The 21,373-nt window shown below is 44.5% G+C and overlaps 2 protein-coding genes across 17 annotated transcripts in view; one reads left to right on the forward strand and one right to left on the reverse strand.

Annotated features, from left to right (window-relative positions):
- The window catches only part of RAPH1 (Ras association (RalGDS/AF-6) and pleckstrin homology domains 1), an 86,264-nt gene extending 78,307 nt beyond the window's left edge, over nt 1-7,957 (forward strand). Inside the window, 1 exon segment of the mRNA XM_027636757.1 lies at nt 2-7,957. Coding sequence (XP_027492558.1) covers nt 2-1,870 — 1,869 coding nt within the window. The 3' untranslated portion in view covers nt 1,871-7,957.
- A 666-nt stretch (nt 7,958-8,623) lies between these two features.
- The window catches only part of ABI2 (abl interactor 2), a 69,807-nt gene continuing 57,057 nt past the window's right edge, over nt 8,624-21,373 (reverse strand). For 10 of the 16 annotated variants that reach the window (XM_027636771.1, XM_027636762.1, XM_027636768.1 and 7 more), the window contains 3 exons: nt 20,107-20,193; nt 19,607-19,780; nt 8,624-14,750 (listed from right to left, as the gene is read on the reverse strand). In XM_027636771.1, the coding sequence (XP_027492572.1) occupies nt 14,575-14,750; nt 19,607-19,780; nt 20,107-20,193 (437 nt within the window). In that variant the 3' untranslated portion in view covers nt 8,624-14,574. The remainder of the gene's footprint in view (nt 14,751-19,606; nt 19,781-20,106; nt 20,194-21,373) is intronic. The other 6 variants (XM_027636775.1, XM_027636766.1, XM_027636765.1 and 3 more) reach the window with 1 other exon arrangement.

Raw genomic sequence — 21,373 nt, forward strand, 5'->3', positions numbered from 1 at the left:
CCCCCCCCCCCCTCCCCCGCCCCCTCCTCCCCCTCCACCGCCTCCCCCGCCACCCCCGCCCCTGCCCAGCCAGGCTGCCTCGTCTGGGGGCTCCCCCGCCACCATGTTTGTCAAGTACAGCACCATCACCCGGCTGCAGAACGCTGCCCAGCACGGCGGGCCTTTTGCCAAAGCTCCCGCTGCACAGCAGGGCCCCCCGCCCCCCCCGCCCTCGGCAAAGCCTCAGATCCTGGTGCCCCCCAACGGGGTCATGCCACCCCCCCCGCCTCCGCCGCCGCCCCCCACGCCGGGCTCGGCCATGGCGCAGCTGAAGCCAGCACCTTGTGCCCCCTCAGTGCCGCAGTTCACACCGCCACCGCCGCCCCCCAAGATCCATCAGGTTCAGCCAAATATAAGCCAGGCCACTGTTGCCTCCTCGTTGCCACCACCACCTCCACCTGTGCCTGCCCCCCCACCTCCCCAGGCACCCCCAAAGCCTGTCATGGCAGCTCTGCCCCCTCAGCCCAGCGGGAAGGCAGCCTCACCAGGGGTCACACATGTCACCCCCCCTGTGACAGCTCCCTTGCCCCTTGCAATAAAGAAACAACCAAGTGTCACTTCTCCCCAGGTGCCTCCTCTGCCTCCAGTCCCTCCTGGCCCCACTCCCCCTGCAGCGTTCCCAAAGCAGCAGAGTTTCTCTGTGAAGCCTCCTCCATCCCCTCAGTCCCCAGTGCCATCAGTGGTGAAGCAGATAGTTAGCCAGTTCCCACCTCCTCCCACCCCACCTGCTACTGAGCCCCAGCCTCTGAAACCCCTTCCACTGAGTGTGGCTCCACAGTCCCCTCCAGCAGTGAAGGCAAAGCCCAAATGGCAGCCTGCTCCTGCTGCCGCTCCCTCACCAGATTTCCCTCCTCCTCCACCAGAGAGCAGTTTAGTGTTTCCTCCTCCACCTCCTTCCCCAGCTTCCTCTGCAGGTTCTCCCCCCCCTGACAAATCAGGGTCTCCAGTCAAAAAGGCCGGCAAGACATCAAGCCCTGGAGGGAAGAAACCGCCTCCGACACCTCAGCGCAACTCCAGCATCAAGTCCACAAGCTCCACTGAGTACCATGAGTCCAAGAGGCCTTCAGTGGACCGCCTTGTCAGCAAATTTGCACACCCACCAGAGCCGTCAGGGTCTCCTTCCAAGGAGTCATCACCTCCTCCGGCCCCCCCAAAGCCAGGAAAGCTCAACCTTTCTGGGGTGAGCCTGCCCATTGTCCTTCCACAAGGTGGGATCCCAGCCAAGGCTTCTGCTCCGAGTATATCTGGAAAGGAACCTGTGGTTGAATTCCCTTCACCACCATCTGATTCAGACTTCCCACCACCACCACCTGAAATAGATCTTCCTCCCCCACCAGTAGAAATCCCATCTGTGTTTTCGGGCAGCACCTCCCCAAAAGTCGCTGTTGTAAATCCCCAGCCTCAGGCGTGGTCAAAACCATCTGTGAAAAAAGCCCCACCACCCACACGCCCCAAGCGGAACGACAGCACCCGACTGACGCAGGCAGAGGTCGCAGAGCCCCCGGGGCCAGCTGGCCCTCAAGTGCCCACTTCACCCAAGTCCAGCCTTAGCGTTCAGCCAGGATTCCTGGCAGACCTCAACCGGACGCTGCAGCGGAAATCCATCACCCGGCACGGCTCCCTCTCCTCCGCGCGGATGTCGAGGGCAGAGCCCACCGCCACCATGGACGACATGGCCCTGCCTCCGCCCCCGCCGGAGCTGCTGGCTGACCAGCAGAAGACGAGCAGCTTTGGGGGCAGTCATATATCTGGCTATGCAACGTTACGGAGGGGGCCGCCCCCAGCACCTCCCAAAAGGGATCAGAACACCAAGCTGTCACGGGACTGGTAGTCAGTCCTGAGGGGCCGCTGCTCTCCATGACTCGTGGGCTGCTCTGTGATCAGCCAGCCTGTGATCTTGCGCACTTGGAGAGAATGTGGGGATGTGGATGATAGCCCCATTAAAAGAGGTGATCTCAAACTGCAGCTAAGGCTAAATGTAAAGACATTCCCCTCTCATGGCTAGGCTAAAAAAGTTGGGGGGTTGGGGGTGTTGATATTTTATTGGAAAAAGTGAGTAGAGAGGTATCGGCTTCATCCTTTCAATTTCTTTTACCCTTCTTATGGATTGGACCAAAACCCCATTTTCGTTCCTTTTCTGCGTTTAGGGGCGGGGGAGGGAGATAATTTTTTTGTAGTGTCTGTCCACGTGAGACATGTTTGTGCATGTATTATAAGTGTAGGTATATAATATATTGTGATATATTTCGTCGCAATTATAGAAGATAACCAGAATGTTTTTGTAGAACCGTATTTATTGTTTCAGTCAGTATATTACCTGGAATCGGACTCTTAACTGGTCAAATCTTACCACAAAGATGGAGATGTAGGGGGCACTTTAAAGAAAGGAAGAAAAAAAACCAAACCCATGAACTTCTCAGCAGTTTGTGGTGCAGAGCCAGAGGTGTTCTGCTAGTAACTGTACATGGTCCATTGATTGAAAAGTACAGATTCAACATACCAAAACATTCTGGTCATAATACTACTGAAAGTGAGTATGTTCTGAGGAAAAAAGTAGATTTTATATATAGTGGGCTGGAGTGAAATATATTTATACTATAGAGAGCCTCCCCCTCCTCCCAAATAGTTTAAAAATATACACTGCTACAAATTCTTTCAAAGTTATTTGTCCATGCAGTTAAGTAGGATAAATATATGTTATTCCAAAACAGTATGCATTCTAACTGATGGTAGGCTCGATCATTTGTTTCCATGGCTCAAGATGAATATATTTGTGTTAACCCCTTCTGAAAGCTGCCAGGACTCCTGCAGTCGAAAATCCTGCCAACCCACAAGGCTGACCCACGCCGATCGATCACTTATCCGAGTAGTTCTTTCCTTGAATGAACAGGTAGGTTTCTGTAGAAAGGGTTCTGTTCTCACACAAGCATACACAGCATACAGTCTCACTTGCTCTGTGCCTGAGAAGATGTACTATCTTTACAAAAACAAGTGTCTGGAAATATGTAAAGAAAGTATTGTTTATAATTCATAAAAAATTGTCAGGAAACTTTCCCTTCTAGAAAGAAAGAAGGGAGTGGCAATTTCAGGCCAAGAGTAGTAGAAATTCTATTTTCTTTGACCCGCCAGAGACTGTGACCAATGCATTAACCTGTTAATTACAAAGTTGCACTTCTAGCAGTGAAGGAAGAAGACTGGAAAAAAAACAACCTTAAGAGGCAATAACATTTGCTAATAATTTAATTTAAGGGCCTAAATCAGTAGAAAATACTATTGATTTGCTTTGGTTTTTTGTGAGTCATCTCTTTACAGTCAATCACCAGATCAAGTACTACAGTCCTTTTTCTTGTACTTCAGCAGCTTGATTGTACAGTCTTACCCACGTACTCAGACTCTGTGATAAAGTAGTGTAGGTAGTGTAAGTGGTCTTGTATATCATGCATGTTCATTACAGGGTGGTGGTATGCAGCCTGTTTGTAAAACAACTGAAATACTTGGACTGTACCTACCCCAGCTTCCCTCATCACCACGGGGATACTGTCAATAGGCTCATAGGGCAAATCATTTCACTGTTTGCTTACCTTTTATCCAAAAGCAAACTTTAAACGCTTTCCTTTCCCCAAAGAATGAAACAAAGGCAGCGGCTTGACCTGACAGTATCCTCACATGTGTAGAAACTATATAAACTAAACTCTCATTAGAGTAATTGAGGATGATAGATTTAAGAAATATTGTGACAGTGTCCCCCATTCCTTTTTTTTATAAAGTTTTTTTTAAAAATCCAAATAATAAAATAAATGTATTTGTCAATATTTTATGAATAGGAAAAAAAGTTTTGCTAATTAGAGGGGGTAAATGACACATCTATAACGATATAGTTTTAAATAGATGCATCATGAAAAGAGAAAAATTAGTGGTGCTGTCTCTGCTGACCTGTTTCATATGATTTTTTAAAAATCTATTTCAGCACCTCTGGAAATTGTTTTAATATTTCAGACTAGTTTTTTTGAGCAATAAGAGTATATACCATTGTGTGCATTTTTAAAGCACTGCTATGGAAAGGCACTTTTTTGTATCTTTCAAATTGTTCACCAAGTTTTGTTTCTACTATTTTTGTGCTTACAAAGTGTCCTTAAAAGCATTTGCATTGTTGATTTTAAGCATGCTCAGTGTAGCTGGTGAGTAACTTCACAGGAAGGCTGTTAAGCTATACTGCAATTCATGGGTGCTGTAATTTTCAACATTGGTCCTCTTGCTGCTTTGTACTGTATGCAGCTCCTGGGGCTCAGACACACCAGTGGAGCAAAAGGCACAGTCACAACTCCTCAGCTGTTACCATGACGGGTAAGTGGGCACGTTCTGCTCCCTGGCAGGATGCATCCAGGCTGATGCAGCAGGTGCTCCCAGGTGAGAGCAGGCAGGGGATTCTGCTTGCCCCATGTGCTTTTCTTTTCCCAGGACAGCTCCACTGGTGTGTGTCAGTTCCAGCACTCTTACATTCGTTCATTCAGTGCGGGTACCTCTGTGCTTTGAACTCAGCACAGCAATGTTTTGAGTGCAATTTCTTCAGAGTCATTTGAGCCTTGTTCTCATTTTCCTGTGCCCATGTTCATTTTCCCAGTATCTTTCCCTAGGCAATGAATCCATGCTTACTACTGCAGGCTGCAAACAGCTTGCTGGAAGACAGACGTTTAACTCTTTAGTTTGCCACAAAAAGAATGAATGTTAGCAAAGGTGGCACCCGTATTCCTTCTTGTTACAGTTTACTTCCTAAGTCAGTGGTGATCCAGAAATACAGTGACTGGCTGCAGCTTCCCTTCTCTCAGCTAAACACTGAAATTTGGCTACAATGTGGTTCAGACAACCTGGTTGTCTTTTCAGTTTAGGAGACACACTGCCCCCCCCACTGTAATTTAGTTTTCCGGTGTGTTTATTTACTGCTTTCATGAAAGTAAATAGTTATGCCTTATTTGCAAGGAAGTTATTTTCCCCTGTGTGCACTGGTCTCGTAATTGCACCTATTTATTTAAATCAGAAAATTAAGGGGCTGGATTGCAGACACACAGGAAGATGCTTCCTGCTACAAACATGGGCAGTAAGCCTTCCAGCACTATTAAAATGAGCGTGTGAAAGCTAAATTTTCATACTTCAGACACAAAGAGAGCTGGTGCTTTGATCTCAAAATACTAAAGAGTGTAAGGCTACTTAAAACCCCAGTTGTGTTACAGGAGGAAGTACATGGCCTGTGACACTTAAGGTGGGTGTCAGGGAAACCCCACTGCTGCAGGGGCAGCTGAGGGCATACAGCTGCTTTTGTAATCTGTTCCAGATTAGGTCTTCATTTTCTCTCTCATGCAGCAGGAGCATCCACCTCTGAGCAGCAGGGTCGCTCCTGTTCAGCCAGGTTTCTCCATGACTGCAGCACAGGTGTAGAAAGCAGGGAGCTGGCCTTCTCAGACACTTCTGTCATAACTCAGATGTTGGGAAGCTGCTTTGCAAGGGAAAACTAGGCTCTTCGATCAGCACTAATCTTAGAGGAGAAATTATTTTTAAAAACAAACACAGGTTCTGAACAAACCATGGTAACATGTTGGAGGTGGCTATGCTGGGGATTCTGATTAGTATTTTAAAACCTGTGGCTGGGAGAGGAGGTTCCTGCTTCACCCCACACAGTGCTTTCTTCCTGTGGCAAACCTCCACTGACTGCTCTGACTTGGTGTGTGACCTCAAAGCCAAAGAGCTCCTCTCCTGAACTTACTCTGCAATTGCCTGCAGGGCAACAGTGACTGACTGACACATCAGGGAAACAAAGTGAAGCTACCCTGGATCACTTTGGTTTCAGGTCTGATGGGAGAGGAAGCAGTTTTTTCAACAAGTGCATTTTCACATTTACTGTTCTGGGCTTACAAATTTAAAGGTTTTCTAATTCCTTCTTTCTGTGCCCTTAGGGAACTGGATAAATCAAACAAGCTCAGAGATAACGTGTGGCCAGTTTTCCTCTGATTTAAAATCCTTTTTTCCACAGTTTAAGGAACCAAAAGTGCCATTTCAACAGCAGAAGGGCAAAAGAGAAATTTTCTGCTTTTTATGGAATAAGGCATAGAACCAAATTGTTTTGCTTCAGTGGTACCACTGCAGGTAAATTTGTCTCTTATTCAAAATAAGATGATAAGTGAGTCTTACTATGATTGTTACTTCAACTAATGTCATGTTAAAATCAGTTGCACTCCAGGAAAGCAGTATAAACTCCTGGCAGAAGGTAGTGAGGATACAGCCAGAACATATGAGTTTGGTTGGTTCCCTTTTTGCATTGATAAGGTGTAGATTATGTACTCAAACAGTGTACTCCTCATTTGGAGGTGAGTCTTAATTCTCTGGAGCCCATTTGTGGCTCCTGGTGTTTAGTTTTGCATTCCCTTGCACAATCGGGGCAGACTCCAAACCAGAGAGATTTAACACTACAAGGGATAATTTTCTTTTGGATGTTTTTGTAACATGCTGGGGGTAAGGTTTATTTTGGAATTATAAGTTTGTCTTAAATTCAGCAATTTTCCTTTCTGAATTCTTTCCTTCCTTCAATTAAAAAGTGCCCACAAGACTAACCAAACCTGGGGTCTGTTGTAGGGGGCAGCACTCACTAACACTGTGATCCACTGAGTCACAGGATTGGTGTAGTTTTGAAAAGTTTAAGACACTAAACTGCAAATGAGATGACAATGCGTGTGCATCCCACACAGTGTAAGTTACAGGAACTGCCACTAACACGGGGAAAATGGTGACTTGGGTTAATGATTATTTGGTTCTGCAAGGCAGTCGGGGGGGCAAGGACTCAAGGAGCTCTGTTCAGCAGATGTGTGTATCTTTGCTGACAGGAGTTAGAGAAGTTGGAAGACCAGGAGGAACACGAACTAGCGCTGGATGCACAATCCCCCACGGCAGGGACTTAGGGAGATAAAGGAGTGAGAAGGAATTTGAGTGACACATTTTGGACCCTACCCCCTCCATATTTAAATGCTTAAAGGCAACTTGTCTTTTAGGCAACTTGTCTTTTAGGAGACTTTGGAACTGAATCAGCTGTTCCCTACAGTGGAAAATAATTTCCTCCCAGCTTTCCCAAGATGCCAAAGATGCATTCAGAGCTAAATTCCAGGTACGCAGATGTGCTTGCACCAGCCTCGAGAGGCCAAGTTGCCAGGAGCTGATGTGCTGCTGATCTGCTGCATGTGTCTGGCAAGAGAACAGGGTGCCACTGTTAGATGTTGTGCATCCATTGCCTTTAACCAACACTGGAAACTGGGTACACACCTGCAAGGGGTGGGGGCAAAGGACAGTTTAGCAATCCAACCTGTGCCACAGTGCCCTGCTGCTGATTTGGTGCAGCTTATACTTCTAAAAGGAAAACTAAATGCTTTGTCACAAGTTGTAACCGGAAATTTTAGGCCTCCTAGTGGACTGCAGTGGACCAGGACTTAACTGGAGCAGCAGTTTGTTTTATGGCTTACTGTAATTGTTACCAGCCACTGGGAATATTCTGTATAATACTGGAGACGCAAGTGTAAGAAAAAGTGTCACTGCAATGATGATTTGTCTGTGCAGCAAACTTGTGCTGAGTGCTGTAAATACATTCATGTTTACTGCTTTAAAAAGAAAATTGCACATTTTATCTTTTAATGGGATTGCCTCCCCTCTTCTTCCCTTTCCAAAAAGAAAAATCAAAGCTCTTTTAGACTGATAGTTTCAGGTTGGGGGGAGCTTTGCCATATTATAAATATATATAAATATATGTATAAATATACTTTTTTAAGCATGAGAGAGGACAAAAGAAATACTACATTATAGAATACCCAATATAGATCATTATACAATGGAATATGCACAATTCAATAAAGATGTAGTTAAATTTAATAACCTGTTTTAATCCTCTGTCTTGCAATTTTCCTTTTTCATTTCAAAACCCTCCATATTCTCAGGTCATCCGTCAGTGGTTCCCTTCTGTAGGGGTTCAGGTATCTGATGGCCTACAGGTTACTACTGATATGCTCACTCTAAATAAAATCACTTTTTATTCCTTTGCACAGTTCTTTTCAGGGGGTCAGAGCTGGCTGTACCAGTAACATGGTGCACACCAATTACAGGTCTAAAGAGGACCCTGTGTGAAGGCTTACCTTTTCCATCTGCCTCCTTCCTCAGGCTCGCAGAGTCCTGTCCAGCTCTGCTCACACGGGAACAGCTGCTGGCTGGTAAGTGTTGCTGTGAACCCTCTCTGGGGCCACCGTAGGGAATGTGGCTCTGTGTCCCTCCCCCATTATTTGCTCCCAGGCTGGCCCTGAGAGCAGCAGAGATGTGAGATGTTATGTTAGCAACTACCAGAAAAGGAGCAGTCATACAGAGGTGGAGAGAGGAGCTGCTGAAGGCAGCAGGCTCTATGCCAAGGATCATAGTTTTCCTGTGGGAAGTGCAGTGCTCAGAGATCCTCGGGGATCCTCCTGCACAAATAAGCCACTATCCCTGTCCCTAGTGTGTTGAAAAGTCTGTAGACAAAGACAAGGAATGTGACACAGCTGTGGCACGCTCACAGAACACATGGGGTGTGCTTTGTTCCTTTTATTTAGGGCTCGTAACAAGAGGGTTTAGTACACAGCAACAGTTAATTCCAAGTACAATTAAAAAAATTTAAAAATTGGGTTTTGCACTCACTGGAAGGTGGTTCAAATGGCACACACAATAAAATGTTACTGGTGGCATACAGCTCCCCAGAGTCCTATGGGCTTGGTCATTTACAGTGGGCTCTGCACTCATCCACTGCATCAGCAGTACCAAAAGCAAAAGCACAGCGTGATACTCCTCTGACTGCAAACCAAAGGGGGTATCTGCTTTCAAAAAAAGTGCATGGACAAAATCCATGTGAGACACTGACATCTCCAGAGAATTCATAGAAACTGTTTGTCCATGCAAGTTGCAAAAGACATTTTTTTCAAATGTGAAAAGCACTTGTTCTTTACCAAAAAATCTCAGACATATCAGCACTTTACCAAGGCGCTGTAATGGAAATGAATTTGTACGCAGCTCTTCCTATCAGTCAGTAGTGGTAGGATTCTTCTGAGGTGTTACGAGAATCTGGAACAAATGTACTGCACACATTTCAGCAGGGTCACCATATCTGTTCAGCAGGTTGCTGGCTGTAGACTGACCTCTGGACATCAGGCTGCTGCTGCCTTCACTGTTTCCTAACACATCTTGCTTATAAGCGCAGGTGCTAATAAAATTAGTATATTTAGAGTACCAAAGAAACAAACTCTTCCTGCATGGGTAGGAGATTGAACAAAACACATGGGTGGGGATTTTTTTGGATGAAAGCAGCAGAACAACGTGGTCTGTGAATTACTCTTTCTTATAGCAGTTGTCAAACCTTGGCTGCACCAAGCTTTCAGCAACCTCCCCAAGGACATGAGGTGGGGGTCCCACTATTCTTGGAGTTTTAAAATCAGAAGTAGATCACTGGGATTGTTACTACACACTGACTTCAGCTATAGGGGGCGAAAAAAACCCAAACCACACATTGTTCCATTCTGGTACTGTTCTGACCTCTGTGTAATAATGTTGCAGCACTAAATACTGGGAGATGCCAAAAGATGGGGAAGGTGAATAGACCTGTAAGCACAGTAGATTCTTTTAAGTGGCACCCTATAAGCTGTAGCCCATCATGTACCTAATGCTCAGTTTCCACCACTATCTTCTCTTGAGATTAGTGTTGTAAATACTTGCCTTAGTGAATGCAACAGTGCTGTAAGGTTTTCCACTGCCACACTTACCAACGTGGGTACTGAAGTCTCTACATGGTGTTTGTAATGCTGCCTAAAATGCTGCAGTGCTTTTTCAGTGACTCTCTATACTCTGAATACAAGTACTGCTCCTAGTAAAGCCACAGCACCATGGTCTCTTCACCAGCATCCTCTAGCAGCTTCCAAAAAGTTGGCCTGCAGAGAATACAGACACCGCCTGTTTTACAAAATGTCCTGTCTCAACTCCAAGGAGGAGAAGCCCTGTAAATGCTCCCAGTTTACTAACTCACATAAAGTTCTATCCTTATCAGAAAGGAAAACATGAGTTTTGCTTTATGCCTGGAGCCCACAGACATAACTAATAAAAAAGCAAGCTCATTTCCAGCAGCATTTGCTAAGACGTGGTAGAAGTGGCTAGTGCTGAGCTCTTCCTAAGTCACCATCAAGCACAGGTGGGAGACACCACAGAAGCACAAAAATGTTGGTGCACAACCTTCCTCCACCTCTAGGCAACAAGCAGCAGGCAGGCAGCCCACCCTCTGCCAGAAAAGGTTCATCAGTCCTGCTGCTGTGTGGCTTTCTTCTCATGATCAACTGAAACACCCCGGATAAAAGTAGCTCTTCTCAGAAGCTGAATCAATCACTGCCAATGTCAACTTTGGCTGTCACCAAAAACCTTCAGCAGCAAAGAAAGAAAATGCCCAGCAGCTGTGAAAGGAGAACAAATTGCTCTAGCAAGAACTAGCAGGGTGTAAGCCTTTCTGGCACCCATGGGTAAGCCACCCCAGCCACAGACCACAGGACCTGTAGGTCACATCAGCAGCAATCTCCAGCCACTTTCAGGAACAAGTAACTCAACTAACTGCAAGGACAAGCTGAATTCCAGGAACATGATCAGCCTCCTGGTAACACACACCAAACTGTCATCTACCTTGGGGCCATGCCACACCTCTTGTCCTCTAGTGAGAGCAGTAGCTCTTCAGTGCAGCAGTATCTGCCTGTGTCTCACCAGTGAGACCAGCAAGTGTTTAGGCATTGCTTCAGCTCTCTGGTGCCTACTTGAGCCAGTGTGCATGGACATGCTCTCCGGATGTTCAAGCATAAAATTGGCTGCTTGCCTCTCCTGCGCCTCTCAGCCCTCTGCTCTAACCAGTGAGAGAGAAAAAAAAAAAAAGCAAGATGAGGGGGAAAAATTGGGTGAGACGTGCAACCTCAGCCATCTCTCTTAGGCTGGAAAGAAGGCACCAAAATTAACCTGCTTCAGCACTAGGTGTGGACAGACTCAGTCAGACTTCCCCTCATGCAGGCACATGATGGAGAGGCAGCTGTAATTAACAGCTTTGTCCCTGGGGCCAAGAGGAAGGAAGAAACCTCTAATACAGTAAACCAAGGCAAAATACACCCCTAGAGAATGCTGAACAATTTCTGTGCACAATGAAAACAGCTGGCTGGGCTAAGGCAGTTCTCACAAAGGGAGAAACATATTCATTTTGGCCATACAGCACTCTTTGGGCTATGCTGTAGCATCTCTTTCCCCCACCTCTCATGCCTACACAATCCTGCTTCAACAGCCTGTCATGCTGAACACCTTCAGGTGTGGCAGCAGAACACAGCAGTGAAGAGATGCTGTGCACCTATTTAAAATACTGAGGTGTTTCTCCCCCACCCCAACCCCAATTGCCAGCCCCTTTTAAGTTAAACCTGTAAATTAAAAAGGGGTGGGGGAGAGGAGATTTTGGACAAGGAGAAGTACAGGGGACAAAACTGGAAACACAACCCTCACAGACTTTACTAGCATGCAATCTATGTAACATTAATATACAAAGCCTGTTTACCTTGGCCTGGTCTATGACCATTATATCACATCATCCCCAAAGAAGCCACAGAATTAAAATCTGTACAAAATAAAAATATGCATAAAACTCAACAAATTTCTTTACATTAGTACTGCATAAGAAAGCATAAAATCAGCAGTTGGTGAACCAGAAATTCCATCCACAGTAGTTCTTGCAGGATAAACAATTCCACATGCTATCAGCAGGGACCAAACTAACCCCTGGCCCATCAGACCAAAACCAGTTCTTCAAGGAATGTCACACATTCCACTTTCACAGTTCTGCAGCCTCATCTTCTGTGCTGGGCTCTGGCAAGTGCTCAGCTCACACTGCTCTGCTCTCACAACACAGAAAACTTGCAAGATGAAAAACCAGCTGAATGAGGATTAAGGATATGGGTGTGTATCACACGCTATCCCCACCCACCTGCCAGAAGAGTTCAAGCGCTCACTCTTACACAGACTGGGTTAAAGACATGTTTCACTAATCCATGACCTGCCAGCTGGAGTGTGGGTGCACGGGCACAGGGGCTCAGCTCTTACTTAGTAACTCACTGAGCTGCCCTAACGATGCATTTGAGCATGAGTCCTTGCCATAAACATACCCAAGGCAAGAGAAGCCAGGAAAGCTCTGACAGACCTGGAAAACACAGCCACCCTGTAAGCACCAAAGGCTTGTTAATGCTGCTGTTCAATTAGTCTGGCTGCAAGCACCTCCCAGTGCCTCCCTGTGCCAAAAGTGTAGACACTAGAAACAGTCATTCCAGTGACTACACAACCAGTGGTTCTGGGCTTGCTGCAAGAGAAATGATGGGCTGAGGGAACTGAACACGGCTGCTTCTCCCAGTCTTGCTGAAAGACAAGTTTTCACAAGGAAAAAGGCATAAGGGTATCTGTTCTGGCAAACACACCCAAACAATAATGTTGTTAGCTTCCAGAAAGAAGACCACAGTGCTTAGGCTACATGTGCATTGAGCAGGGGAGAAAGTAACCTCTATCTGCACACCACTTTCTTCAAAGTTGTCCCTCCTGCAGACTTCAACCAAACTAGCTTCTTGCATGCTGTCACCTTGTGCAAGCTCACAGCAGGTGATCACGTTCCTCCATGTCCTGCAAACACACCTCAACCTGTCTTTTTTCTCATTCTTCTCCCTTGAGCAGCTATGATACCTTCCTGCCCAGGTGTGCACCAAACCTGCACCTCCATCCTGGTATTGCACCAATTACCAAGCAAGGGACTGGGATTACCTGCCTGTTGCCAATACCATCACAAACCCAGCCCTGGTGGTGCTCTCTTGAGCACTGCTCTGCTTTACATACAGGCCTCTCCAAGACAGGTGCAGCATTGTCTCACCTTGGAGAAGCTACTGTTGGTACCAGCTGGAACTCGGCCAGGTGACAGTCAAAAGTCGCCCAGGAAGATGCCCTGGCCCAGGAGGCTCTCATAATACAGGATCAGCTCAATCTGCAGGCTAACAAGACTCAACAGGAAATTTAATCAGTTAATGCATGATATTTACCCAAAGGTAACACTTAGACCTTCCCTTAGGCAGATAGTACAGCCATCACTTACAGTGACCTGCTGTGTACAATCACAGAGCAGAATTTTTAACTGAGACTAGATTAAAAAGCCAAGTATTATCACAAGGGGCTACAGAGCCTTCAAATTGGTATTACTCCACCCCAAGCCACCAGTACATCTCAAAATATCTATTATAATAAACAATGGAGAGGACTAGGGGAAGAGCTAGAACTACTGCTAGTTACTGCTTGGATTTCCATGGGAAACCAGTACACACAACAGCCCTTTTTACTTCCACTGAAGAGATTTTGGCAACAGACATGAAGACGACAATTGCCGTTTGTCCTGCCTCTGCACAGGGCTCTCACAGTACATATGCAAATCTAGTCATCAAGTACAAAATAGCCAACTTACAATACCTGATTGGATTTTTAAGATTATATTGTGCATAAGACTAAAGTTGGGGGCAAGTTTCTCTAGTGCAAGCAGGCATGAGTAGATTTGAACCTTGGACCACACCCCCTAGAGGTTATTCTCAGACCCCAGGAGGACCTGTAAACTTTGTTTCACCTTCACCCTCAACGGCATCTGTGAGTTCTGTTTGAACTGGCAGCAACCATGGCAAGGAGCTCGCTGTGGAGAGGAGCACATTTACATCAGTGCAGAACACAAAACAAATATGTGGCATTCAAAAGATGAGGAAACGGGGGTGGGGGGTCCTCTGGGCTGCAGCCATCTTAATTGTCTGAACTGAAAGGTGAGTGAATGAAAGCCGGCTCTGTGTGCCCCGCGTCAGCCTACGTGTGCCGAGCAGCTGCAGAAGTCTTTATGCTAAAGATTTATCCAGCTATCTGGAAGTCAGTTACAGAAACGTCTCTGTGCAGAAATCCCAGTGTTTGCTAGCACACGACTGTTCTTCCAGCTGCACAGGAGTGTAGTGTAGAAACAGGAGGGATGTCCACTGGCCAGTAACCTTCACCACAAGCATCCAGGACATCCCCAGTGCCAGGCATTGCTGCCAGTGGTAGTACCATGGGGGCACACAGGATTCCTGAGACAGATCCCAAGGCCTGTCAGAAGAAGTCAGAATTCGAGTGAAGTATCAGCTACTCAACAAGTTTGTTACATCTGAATGGGTCAGCTTAATTCAAAGTCAGATGGCTCAGGATAGCCTCTGCTGGCCCACTGGAAGAGCCATTTGTTCAAAGAACTCAAATCACTATTGTTTTATAATGAGGGGGAAAAAAGGAAAAAAAAAAACCAAACCAAACCCAAAGAGTGGTTGTTACAATTATCCTTCATTCAGTTATACTGGATAGGGCCCCAGCGGCTGGTGGAGATGTGGGAAGCCCTGACAGCTCCTGCAGCAGGAGATGCAGTGTTCTGTCCTCTAGTCTTCACTCTGAGTAATGCATGATCGACTCCACATAGTTCCCTGGGAAGAGCCCCGTCACTCCATTCATGACCCCCTCGTACCAGCCATCATCATTTTTCTTGATGACGTAAATGATGGCACCTTCCTGAAATGAGAGCTCATCTTCTTTGTCCTTGGTGTAGTCATAGATCGCCACCACTAGGAAAGAACAGAGCATGACTGTGAGGAGAGGTACAGGGAGGAGGAGGGAAATCAAATCACCCTACCTAGTCCAGGCAATCTCAGAGAGCTCCATTGCCCCCCCAGTATGGGTGCAGAATGACCTGCTGAGAGGGACAGTTTCTTCCAAAGCCTTTTGTAAGAGCTCATCCTTTGAAGCACATGAGCCTTTAATTCTTCTATTTCTACTGTTTCCAGACCCACCAGAGGACGTTTACAGCTTCCTCTGATGTATGAAAAACTTTTTGTGTCGAATGATATAAGGAGGTGAATGTAACTCCCCATGGCTGTGACCACTCCAAGATTCATGTATTAGATATATGTGCTAAAACAGATCTCAGCACAACTAAGACCTGGAAAACATGGAAGAAGGAGTATAGCAGATCACAGTAAGAATGAGCCAAGGCTGATGTCCCAAACTTCCATCTACCTTAGCTTCCACATTTAGATCTCTAAAATGCATGCATGCAGTCTCAATGGCCAGCAGCCACTCCCAGAGTATACAGCACCACGGTGGGTGAATCCTGTTAGGAGCAACCAAGAAGGTGGAAACCAAATGTACACATACTATATCAGGACATTTTCTTACAGCTGCAAAATATCTTACTGAAGGCACAAAAGTTGTTAGGAAACTCAAAGAAATTGGACAAAGCACTGGCAAATATTAAATAAAATATTGTCCTGATATGGCAGAAAATAGACATCAACTTGATACATTTTTCTGTTCTCAGTCCTATCATTATGTGTTCCATAGAGAAAATGAGCTAAGCCAGACTCTAAGTACTTTAACAAATAGCATCAATCACTGCTTTGAGCACTTGGCAATGAAATATACAGTGCTGCCATTGAAAAAAAAAAAAAGATGTTGCACAGGGATCCTAAAATCTGGTACTGGGGATAGACAGGAAGATACTCTACAAACTAAAGCAAGGATTAAAAATTAACAGCATGTGTTCATAAGCACACTATCCAAGAGTCCTATTAAACTCATCGTTCTTTCCAAAAGAAAAGAGGTCATTTCCTTCTGAGGGAGAAAAGGAATCAACTCAAATATTTACTAGGGAAACCTGAGATTATACAAATCAATTCTGATGGAGAATCAGAGTCTGAACAGAGATTTTTTTTTTATATATTATTTGACCAGAGCATATTTAAAAAACACATGTTGTTGGCTCTACACTCATGCCAGCAGTTGTTAAGTAACTCATTCTAATTACTTTTAGACCTATAATTCTGAGCAAAGAAAATACAAATGAAGAAATGAGTAAATTTTTAGCTTGAAAAACAGAAGTCGCTATATGAACATGTACTCTGTTCAATTATAGTCCTTCAAAATTCCTTTTCAACTGTTAATTTTAAAATGTCTTCCTGAAGTCACTGTGCTATTTTTCTTCATTCTTTTGATAATAATAATCCAAGGATCACGGTAACTTCCAATTCCTTTCTTTCTCACATTTGAGTATACTCTAGTCCCTTCTGATACTGAATGGATTCATTATTTCATGCTCACAAGAAGGAAACTCTTCCTTAAGTTTGTGAAGAAAATTTGCCTCTTGTCAAGCCTCTTATAACATTACCTGAAGCGTGGTTTTGTTTTTACATCACCATTGCTTCCTCCAGCATGTTATTTTTGTACTGGCAACACTCCTCTCTCTAAAAGGCTGTTTAATCCTTCTGTCTGTAGTCCCACCAGTTCAAGCTGTGAGCTTGTCACATGCCATGAGTTACCTGGAGTCCAGGCCAGTATTGCAAAAAAAGGCTCCAGATGAGACAGGAAGCAGCAATAGTGACTCAGGAGGTGGCATCCTTCCCTGTGAGCCTGAGCCAGAGCCTCTTCTCGTTTCTATCTGAACACGTTTCAATGCAGTTATGAAAAACAGAATTACTCATTTAAGTTGATATTCTTCCAATCAGTGATCTTTGGTTCTCCAATCATTACACACAGTTTGGCTGAACTCTGTTGCATCAAACTGACCACAAACATAGGCCAGGCTGGTTACCCAACTGAAATCTGGCAGCTGTGACCACACATTTTCTCTACGTGGTATGAGAGCAAATTTCCTTCTGGATACCCATTTCCATTCCTCTGATTTGCAAAGTCAGAAGATTTTCTTACCTTTTCATGCCCCACATCCAGACACGGAGCTCAATGGAAAACTGCAGTGCGTGTCCCTGGACACTGCAGGTTGGCTGTTGCTATTACAGTCACGTGGTGGTGTCCTCAAGTTCAACATCCCCAGTAACCATATCCTACCTAAGAATTTCTCCATCAAAATGGATCTGCTATTCATTTCCTTCTCAGCTGTAAGCTAGAGCATATCTTACTGTTAAAGGTACCTCCCCACATTGCTTGACCCTTTACAGAACAGGGTCATACTGAATCCCACTTCAATATGCACCAACCCCCAGTATTTGACACCTCCTTGGTGTCTCAGCTTCTATGGCAAAGGTCATCTACCCTAATCCTGTTCGAAGTGCTTTCATGTGAACTTAAATAAGAGAACAGTCATATCAAAAGAACAAGTACAAATCCTAGGAATTGCTACTCTACCTACTGGGGGTAAAAATGTTGGAACAGCCACTTACTTCCATCCATTTTGTCTGCTTTGAATCATGTGGAACAGAATACTATTTAAGGAGTTGCCACAGGATAAATTATTTTGCAGAAGATAAAGCATTATAATTCCCAGCAGGATAAGCATACGCATTCTTTGAGTATAAAAGTCTTCTTTTAGCATGGGGCTTTTCATTAACTTTAAAGCTTCAAAGCTTGCTACAAAAAACTCACAGCCAAGCACTTCTCTCCGAACGTCAGCAAAGCAGTCAAATCTCAAGTTTTTGCATGGGTGTCTGCACCAATACGAGACAATGTTCAGCTTCCTATGCTTTTTCTCTCCACAAAAAAAAATGTTCTGACTAAAAGCCTGACTTTCTCCAGCTTATCTTTAAAGACTCCCCTATACAGTTTTGCTATCCCATATGCTTTTCCTTGTAAATATCAAACTAAAGTGCCTGGACTGCCTGCTGAGAGGTAACAGATCTGTGCACATATGCACCTATATAAACTATTATAGTTCACAAGCTCATAGAAGTCACACAGAAAAGTGTAACAGAATAATATCCTACCATTCAAATGTCATTACTTCTTCAAATAGAAAGATGTTTTCCCAGACCATGTGTACACACACACACACACACATCTCTTGCATTAGTATGAGAAACTATAAACAGGCATTGCACACACTAGGATCCTCTTATTTCTCTTTTGCTCCCAGCTGAAATGCCACTGGAGATGTGCTGAGGGCCAGGTGGCAGGAATAACAGAAACCTAACAAAGATAGTGATACAAATGTAGAACTGGGCTAAAGAGTATCTTATGCCTGGAAAAACACAGGAAAAAACCTTGAGACTTACTCTCCTATCAAACAGTAATATGCCCCCAATCTTCATCCAGTCCAAAATACATCATCCACAATGCAACTGAGCAGATACTGCCCATTCTCAGAACTGCCTGATAAGGAGGAGTTCATTAAGTAACGTAGTGCATTCAGTACTTGCTGAAATGACCTGTACTGGTCTCAACTTGAAAAAGATTTGCCATCTTCCTCCAAAAAAAGAAATCCAACATCAGGAACCCCACCGCACTCCAAAACCTGATTTTCTGAAGCCAGGTAACTAATATCAATAATTAGGAATACCCTTCAAACTGCACAGCAAAAAGAGTCCTATGACTATGAGACAGCATTTTTCCCTCATCCTCCCTCACAGAAAAAAGCTTCCCCGACCACAATGAACCGAAACAACTTTTAATGAAAGAACCTGTGTGCGTCAACAGAATAACAGAAACACTTTCTGCCAATCAGGGGTGTGGAGAGGTCAGTAGATAAAGCAAGTCATGTAAACACCCTGCAAGTCAACCACTTTGTCTGACATAGCCTTAGCTTATCAGCAAAGCCTGGGTACTCCTTGCATGAAACACACAAGCTAGATGGGGTTGAGGACTAACAAAAAAACTCCCACATATTCCTCCATCTCCCTCAGGAATAAGTAGCATCTTCTTCAAGCTAGAGTTGGCAGAAGGTGCCTCTTCTATCTCTTTTCCACCCTCCCCTCATGTCCTGCACTGGGTTTATCTTTGTGGTACTCTTGATTCCCCCCACCCGATGCAGCGTGAATGGGTCTAACAGTCAGGTGAGATGCCTGGTTGCTTTGTGACATTAGAGTTTATATCACCCTTTAGTAAGAAGTACCACGATCCTGTTTCAGAGGAGAACACACACCAGGCAGTAGATCTTTTCATACTCAAGTGCCCCATCTACCTACTCAGGTTTTTTTCCCTGTAGTTTTACTCCACCATGTTTCCACACACCTGCTTCAGAAGGGGAAGACACTGAGATGCAGCCATGCAGCAGTGCCTCAGTTAGTCAGTCCCACACAGGTGCAGTGTCTTCTAGCTTAGCACAGCCCCACACTGATGCAGCATTGCAGTTTCCAGAGCCCCAAACACAATCACAGCACTGACTGATTCACTTTTGACCTCATATGATTATCAGGATTAAGTGAAAGATAGGTTATAAAGGAAGTAAAAAAATATGTAGTTAGCCTGCTAGTCATCACCTTCCCTTTGGGAAAAAGGGTAAAAGAGTCAGACTCGGAGGAGTGGCTTAACTTTCATTCTTTTAAGTTGCCATTTGGAGGAGCACCTCTACCACAATACCAAATACTGGCTATGAAGGAGTCTAGGCAGACTCCATGTCCAAAAGCAGGATGACAGGAGCTCATAAAAAACGTTGTTACAAACACAACCCTACTGTCTCTACTAGTTCTAAACCTACCCTTTTCTAAGTATGTCCTTGGTGCCCAAGGAGGATCCTCCTCAGCATACGGATCACTGTACTCCACCACAGCTGCTTCCTCCTCTTCATAATCCTCTGGAGGTGGGGGTGGAGGTGGAGACTCATCAAACACTGCCTCATCCACAGGCGGTGGTGGGGGAGGAGTATCTGAAACTGAAAATAAGCAATAGTACAACCATGAAAATGTCTCTATAACCATGGTAGTGGGTTGAAGTAATACTCCCTATCCCAATTAGTTGCACTGGGACCAACAGTTACAACTTGTGGAAAATACACTAGAGACAATAAAATTCAGAGAAGGAAGGATGAGGTACCTCCAACAAAATTACTTCCTTTTCCCACCCTTCACAATTTCAGACAAACTTGCAGAGGCAGTAGAGAAGGCAGAATTCTGGCTATATACAGTCAAATCTTTCATCAACTCAATGCAAAAGCCACATCCAGTAATAAAACATAGCACAATGGAGCAGCAAACTTACTGTTTTCTTGAACTCTGGCCACAAATCCCATTAGTGGTAACTGTGGAGTTACCTGTAGGATGGAGGGGGGAGGAGGAGCAAGGGATGCTGCCACAGAAATTAAAAAGAGAGGCATTCAGTTAGAAACACAACAAAGCAGCAAACAGGAAAGTAGACATTATCACCAATCAGACAGTGTAGCAGGCTGCCAAGAAGCTGAGATAAAGAGACTGACATTCAAAGAAAAATGGCTCCAGTGCTTTAAGCATATTCCTAATCCTTTCTTCAAGGCTATTTCTCTATTTTTAAAATTTCCAACACAGATCTTTTTCATAACATTAAGAATCCATGCTGAAATATTTTTCTGACTTGACTGTGAGATTCCCTTAAGCTGAAGTTTATTCCTAGAGAATACAGCACTTTATGAACAGACCTAACTGACAAATTTATCAAGAGGACTCTTTCCCTATAATCCTCCTCCTTTCAGACCTAATTGATATTTATAGAGGTGACTAACAGCATCCACAAATCCCTAGTAATGAAAATGAATATAGCTCTTTTTTTTCCCAAAACGTAGGCCAAAAAAATCCCATCAAATAAGGCAGTTATTTTAGACAAAACAGAAAAAGATGCCTTTTGAGAACTGTGACTATCTGAAAGACACAGCACTTCTGATCTTATTGGTCGAACAGAGCACACCGTGCTGCTGCCAAACCACAGGGCCTATTCCAGATGTGCTGCCTCATTTCCTTCCCACCTGACTTCACAGACCACTGCACTGAACTCTGAACAGCCCTTTTAGTAGTACCAGAAGAGCTGTCTTTGTACAGTATATGTGAATTCACAATTAAAGAAGATAGCCTCAGCCAGCTGCACATGTTGTAACACTGAACTGTGGTTTAAGCCCAGAATACAAGTTTCAGTTATCTAGTAAAAAAAATCAGCTAACTAGTTTTATCTTGGTTTAATATCAATTTGAGTAATGTAGTAATATTCTTTAAGCAAGCTGCAAGATTATTTTTCAGAAAGCACACCTCAGGAAAAGCACAAATAAATAATTTTCTTGTTAGTATGTGGCATACAAAAACCATTTAATCATGTCCAGAAGGATGAAGGGAAAAAGGCCTACACTTCAGGTACCACTACATTTACTTAGCTTGCAGACAGAACTAAATAAATTTCAGACTAATTCTAGAGCTGGTAAGAAAATTGCCAGGTATGATCTAGTATTTTTCAGAATTAACTCACATCATCATAGCAAGAGAAAAGAACTCCACAGCATTTACAA

This window comes from Corapipo altera, unplaced genomic scaffold (assembly GCF_003945725.1).
Source record: "Corapipo altera isolate COAL_440 unplaced genomic scaffold, ASM394572v1 45, whole genome shotgun sequence".
In the NCBI taxonomy this organism is placed as follows: domain Eukaryota; kingdom Metazoa; phylum Chordata; class Aves; order Passeriformes; family Pipridae; genus Corapipo; species Corapipo altera.